We start from the raw sequence: 6,327 nt of genomic DNA, 5'->3' as shown, positions 1-6,327 counted from the left end.
GGTCATTTCGCTCCGTTAGGAACCCTCCTAAACTAAACTGACTATTCGACCGTACCCATGATCACAACTTCTCGTTGTTTAACTAGAAACGATTGCTCCCTCTAGTGGTTAGGACGGGTAGTAAAACAAGACGACGCTCGATAGATGCAACTTTCTGTTCCACATTTACATAAATTGCCCTATATGATATTTTTATTCTATAGGAAATTGAAAATAAAACCAAAAACAGAAGTAGTCCTCTGCTTTCTAGGATATTTTGATAGGATTCAGATAAACACAAAAGCACTGGAAAAACTAATAATTCTGTCAATTGTGCATTTGTCTAAAATATTGACAAAGGATGAAACAACTGTAGAAAAACGATGTTTTGGTTTAAGCAGAAATTGTATTGCTTGTTAAGTTTAACAAAAAGTATCACCTGTGCCAAAGTATTCATTTCAATCATACATTTATTTTATATAAAAGAAAACAAGGGTTGCAATATTAACAGTTATACACACAGGCCCATCACTGGAAAACTACGGTATCCAACATGGCAGCTAGGCACTGAACAATGTTGGAAGTCATTAAAACGTCTACGTGCTCCTCCAAGTGCCTCTTGGGATCCTGCAGGAACAGAACATTAGGACAAACATCAACAATGGGATGTGATTTGTAATGAAGTGCTATTTAAAAAATAAAAATTGTTTAGACAACTTCGTGGTTTAAACAAACTTCAGGAGACTTGAATGAATAACTCCATCTCTGCTTCTCAAAAGTCTCTGCACTTTCTGACTCTAACCTATGATCTCTTTCATTGAGCTTTAGACTGGCATTGAAGCAGTTTGACACATACTGACACAAAGGAACATATGCATGATTGTTGTCATCTGAAGCTTCATCTCTCTCGTGAACATTTCATCCTTACCTGTTTTCCAACATTCTTGATGGCCAACTGCTCTGGGGTCATTTTGTCCTCCTCTTCAACGGCCTGAGACGGAAACGCGACAGTGTCTTAGTATTTTGAGGGCATCCCATGCGTTCATATTTGTAACTCTTTAGCAGATAGGGTATTGCAGGAATACAGAATATGTTTTTTAGGTCTTACAAGGAACCCTGTACCCTGTGTGTGTGTGTGTGTGTGTGTGTGTGTGTGTGTGTGTGTGTGTGTGTGTGTGTGTGTGTCAGCATTAGTAAGACAGGATTCTAACTGTATTAAGTTTTAAAAGCGGTACAGCCAACCAACAGAAGGTCATTCATTGATCCTATGACCAATGCACCGGAGTCCAGGGTGGAATTAAAGATCAGTGATTTTGGCAACAGAATTACCATTTAACCACTGAATACTAACCATTCTTAAAAAGGCACAATGAGTAGGATTGATCAAGTGTGGTTTGTAAACACAACATTGGCATTGCCTTATTGGCATTTTCCCCTCACTATTTGTGTTTTTGAGTGCCGTGTCCATCTTCTTTTGCAGTTTCTTTTTGTACGCTTGCGATCTGGTTTAAGCTCACTACATTTGTACAAGAGGGTCCCAAACCAAAATAGCAAAAAGGTAAGAGAAACATCCACATACTTCTAGTTGGCCCTAAGTGAAGCTCAGTGAGCTTTTAAATAAATACTTAAAAACGTTAATAAAGGCCAGTAAAATCCTCTGAATACTTGAATATACTGTAGTGTCCATATCTTGTTTTGGTTGGTGTAAAAAGGTGTACCTTATTGTAGTTCTTAGCCAGCTCCAGCATTTCCTTGACGATGGTCTCGTTGAGCTTGCAGTGCTCACTGTAGTCCTGCAGGGTCAGGCCCTCCATCCAGCTCTTCTTATGCAGGTTCAGAAGCATCTGAAAACAATAAGAGCTGAGGTTATGTTCTATTAATACATTTAATGATCATACATCATTCTTTGATTAGTGTTTTCTCAAACCTTCTGCTCCAGCTCATTTTTCCTGTAATTGATGGTGATGGAGTAGTAGTGTCTGTTCAGTCCATGAATCAGAGCCTGAAACATAAGGAACCTTAAGGTAAATACATTAAGTAATAACATGAACAACCACTGGGGTCTGAGACCAAAATCTCAAACATGACAATTAATATTCCACTACTTTGTTTGGATGCAATGCAGTTTGTATCTTTAGCATTCTCAAAAGACATATTCAAGATATTTTTTTTTGGTTTAAAATCAAGTTAGGTGTACTCTCATACCGATTGGTGATTCGGAATGGCAATGCTGTTAATCCAACAACTTAAGTCAAATTAGGTTATCTGCCACAGTCAATTAATGAGATTGAAATAAGAGGGGGATAAAACCTATCCAGATATTTTAGAGTTCAATCCACCTTGAACGGAGGTGATGATGCCATTTTCAATGGGTTACCTGGATTGAGGGTTTGTTCAGATGACCCAGGTTGGAGGTTGTTTGTCTTGGTTCATGACCCAACACCATCATGTTGGCGTTGATCAATCTGAAGGCATCAATAACAACCTGAAGACGACAGGGGCGGCATATGAAACCAGTTTACTGAATATTAGGTTGTTTCAAAATCTTTCTTAATGCACTTTACTTCGTTTCCATCTTTACCTTTCCTTTGACGCTCTGAATGGGATCAACCACCACAGCGACAGCTCGCTCTGACAGGGCCTCGAAGCTCTGCTGTGTGTTGATGTCCACGCCAGACAACCAGCAGCCGAAACCAGGGTGACTGTGGTACCATCCCACCACCATCTCTGGTCTGATGAGCAACAAGAGTGGAAGCCAGTTAATATATTCAAAGGAATCCTTAACCCATTTAAGCCGGGAAAGCGTTGCTGCATTTCTACCATTAAAACTGGGGGCGCTGTTGCATCATTCTACCATTGAAGCCGGGAAAGCGGATACCTCATTTTCTGGTACAAGAGCTCTGGTATTTTTTTGCATTAATTATCGGCCTCTTAGCCAATGAAATGCATCAGAATATACACGTGGCATTGTTTGGCTTTTTTATTAACAATCATGGCAGACTTGGACTACTGCGGAGGGAATTCTGAAGTTAGTGAAGGTAGTGACGATCTGCACAGCGCTGATGACATTATTGCTGACAACTTTGAACCCGTCGAACCACTCGACCGGGATTTATGGTTAAGACATATGTTTGAAGACAGCTACGATGATGACCATGAGTTTGAAGGTTTTGAAACCGAGTGGAGGACGGAGAATTACCACTCTAATCCACAGTTTTTTCAACCGCACCCCAGGAGTGAAAGTCGATTTACCTGCATGAAAGCCACAGCTGTAAGCTCTCAAATGCTTTTTGAATTTTGTTTCCATCTGCTACAGAGTCTGAGAAATCAATTATTTAGTAGGCGCTGACACAATTGCTGAATTTCCTGAAACACTTCAGGTTTTAGGGGGTTCTTCTAAAATCGGCCATAGGTTTTCCAGGCGTTTTAGGCCTAAACGGGTTAAAAAAGGTTTATGTGGACATGCGTTGTTTCAACATTTTTTGTTGTTTTACAAAACGGCCAAGAATTTACACTCAAGTTGTTAAATAATTTATGTATACACAACATTTAGTATTTTTCTAATGATTGCAACTGTAGGTTTGTGTTGAAGGTTTACCTTCCAGTCTGCTTCAGCATGTCCAACATCTTGGCTTGGAACACCGGGTCCACTGCTTCAACACTCACCCCCTGTGGGGTTAAAATATTAAATTAGTAATGAAAAGACAAGGCAGATATTAGCTTCACACATCTTCCTGTACAATTGTCAAAATGAGCATACAGAAAACGCATTTAATGCACAACTACATCAAACAAGAATAAATGCTTTTAAATGAAATTATAGGGGGAATAATCACAATATGAAATGAAATACGTACTGTTCCTGATTGGGGCATGGCAAACACATCGATCACTCGCACTGTGTAGTCATCAACAAATTCTCCCAGCATCAATCCCATGACCTCCATTGGTACACCAGCACGTCCATGCTTCAACATCTAATAAAGAGAAAATACACATCAGAAAATTGGGGGTTGTTATTTTAAATACAAACAATTCAATGTATAACCACCTAAAAAAAAGTCAATGATCGTTCCAGATGATGTGTGATTACCTTGAGGAGTGCCAGAGAGGAGATGTAAACCTGCTCTGCCGTGTCCACAGCAGGTGCATCTGTTGGGGGGCCCTGAGGAGGCAAAGCACAGTTTATTCGTCAGTGGAGGCCTTTCAAATACAGCACTTGCTAAGATATTCACTACAACCGTATTATTGTTTAGAATTGTTATTCATGTCATGTATAATGGGTTTACATTTATATGGTTTGATTCACTACATAAAAACCCTGGGCTGGACACAAAATGTCAAGATGTGAGACTGACTTGGGATTGAAGCAGATATACATTGATCTTACTATTAATATAGTTGAAAGTACCAGTTTTGCCAACAAATATTCTTTGAACTTTGATACCTTTAAGAGAGAGAGTGGGGGATACGTGTGTGCATGTGTAAGCGCGAGAGAGAGGTTGAGCGAGCCATAGTAAGTTTCTGGAAGTTAACGGGATTAGCAGCAAGTATAACAAAGTCTCAAATGAACACTGAAGAATGGATTTAATTTACCGATCCTCCAGACACCTGGTACACGGGGCAGAAGTCCTGCAGCAGCTCCTCACAGAGGAGGGGAGACGCCCCCCCCCCGAATGACTTTAAAGTTACGGGAGACCTACAGTCACTGTTCTAATCCTTTAAAATGATGCCCTGACTTCAGATTTGGTCCGTCAGATTTAAAAACAACGACGCTAATGCGACTTCTCCCGGTCACGTAGCAAAACATAAACATCGGCGACTGCCATCGGTGATGTCACCTTATTTTGCGATGTGCAGATGGTGGTAAATAGGACTAACATCGGCCGATGCCAATGTCTCACCGGTGCATCCCTTGTAATAAAAGTTGACATGCAACAAAGGAAGACTAGATCTAAAACCAGGCTGCAGCGAGGACTTCTTTGTACCTGGGTCACCCGATATACCAGGTAAACAAGCAGGGGGCCACAGAACTAATTTATGCTCGAAACCATTAGAAAGCTGTTATTTATTTTGTGAATGGAGAGTTCAAACTGTGTTACCTGGCCGAGCCCTGGCATTCCACCTCCGAGCCTCAACAGCCGGTCCATATCAAAATCTGATGAAAAAAACATACAAAAAAATCATTAGCTTTCCTTGAAACTATACAGCTGACCGCCAATCTGAGATTATTAGAAAGAAACGTTTAATTTTCACAAGACTTTAGAGGATAATAAATATAACCAACAGCATCTAAAAATAAAAAATAAATGAGTACAAAGATGTCATGGCACAAGCCAGAAATAGCTTGTTTCTTTTGAATTGTAACATAGTATCAGAACATGTAGCTTGATACATGTCAAATACTTCAATCACTTTACTAAAGAATAATAAACAATTAACTAAATAAGTAGCTATGACTTCAAAGATTCAAAGGTGTTATTGTCATATGCCTAGTGGCTACAGTGCAGTTATGGCAGTGAAACTTTAAGGCCCATTCTCCTTCAACAATGCAACATAAATATATACAATACAAATAGTGCAAAAATAAACAATAGAAATAAAATAGTTGATACTTGTAATGTTATGGGTATGTTCTGGGATTTCCTCGGATTTCTCTTTGAATGTAGATTTGACAGGTGTGTTGTCCGAGAACAGGACTAGTTATTGCTTAACGACTTTCATCGGTTTATCAAAAAATAAGACGAGTCTCCTTAATATTTGTTTAAATTCAAGCCTAGTAGCCTGGATATTATATTGGATCTAAATATAAGCCCTGGTGCAGTTTAATTGAATTTAGAGACATTAATGGTAGTATTTTAGGATCCAAAGAAATGTTAAATAAAATGTATGTTAGCCGCTAGTTAGCTTCAGTTGGCTAATTTACCCGTAGTCACGCAAATACGGTATAAAGTGTCGGACAGCGACACATTAATCTTACATTTAAAGTATCATTCCTTTTGTTTAACTTAAAAAACAACAAATACATTTAGCAAACCAGTGTCTTTGATCGCTCGGTACTTTAACTTGCAGTTAGCAGTTAGCTTGAAGTTAGCTTACTCATGCTATGCCTCTGTAATCACGCACAAGAAACACAGCAACAACTATCAACAGTGACTCCATCTCACCTTGTTTTATGAAGGTACTGACGGTTTTTAAGATGTAAGAGTACTTGCCTGTTGTCAGATATTTCGGGTTTTTAGAAAAGTCTCTGTTTCTTTCTTCAGCCAAGTCAAACCAACAATGAATCAGCCAGATTCCTGTCTTCTACACAAACTACTTCCGGCGCACTGATGATGTGCTTTGCTG

General features: G+C 39.3%; 1 protein-coding gene across 2 annotated transcripts; it reads right to left on the bottom strand.

Moving 5' to 3' along the window:
• Positions 1 to 431: 431 nt before the first annotated feature.
• psmd14 (proteasome 26S subunit, non-ATPase 14) lies at positions 432 to 6,327 on the bottom strand. Of its 2 annotated transcripts, none has more exons than XM_063882528.1 (11): positions 6,195 to 6,327; positions 5,082 to 5,137; positions 4,073 to 4,144; positions 3,837 to 3,956; positions 3,578 to 3,648; positions 2,561 to 2,711; positions 2,357 to 2,464; positions 1,907 to 1,981; positions 1,698 to 1,823; positions 908 to 970; positions 432 to 606 (listed from the first exon to the last, which is right to left on the bottom strand). In XM_063882528.1, exons 2-11 carry the CDS (start codon positions 5,127 to 5,129, stop codon positions 508 to 510), a joined length of 933 nt encoding a protein of 310 aa, XP_063738598.1. In that variant the 5' UTR covers positions 5,130 to 5,137; positions 6,195 to 6,327; the 3' UTR covers positions 432 to 507. The 2 variants fall into 2 exon arrangements, with proteins under 2 accessions (XP_063738598.1, XP_063738599.1); XM_063882529.1 differs by having other exon boundaries at positions 6,147 to 6,306.

This window comes from Eleginops maclovinus, chromosome 4 (genome assembly GCF_036324505.1).
Source record: "Eleginops maclovinus isolate JMC-PN-2008 ecotype Puerto Natales chromosome 4, JC_Emac_rtc_rv5, whole genome shotgun sequence".
Taxonomy (NCBI): Eukaryota; Metazoa; Chordata; class Actinopteri; order Perciformes; family Eleginopidae; genus Eleginops; species Eleginops maclovinus.
This window is presented reverse-complemented; position numbering and strand designations above follow the sequence as displayed.

What these genes read in the sequence shown, in the direction of transcription:
- psmd14 (XM_063882528.1), bottom strand. Translation starts at nt 5,129, where the DNA reads ATGGACCGGCTGTTGAGGCTCGGAGGTGGAATGCCAGGGCTCGGCCAG. An exon ending in CCTCTCTGGCACTCCTCAAG is followed by an intron (nt 3,957 to 4,072) that starts GTAATCACACAT and finishes TCTCTTTATTAG; the next exon opens with ATGTTGAAGCATGGACGTGC. An exon ending in AAAATGAGCTGGAGCAGAAG is followed by an intron (nt 1,824 to 1,906) that starts GTTTGAGAAAAC and finishes TATTGTTTTCAG; the next exon opens with ATGCTTCTGAACCTGCATAA.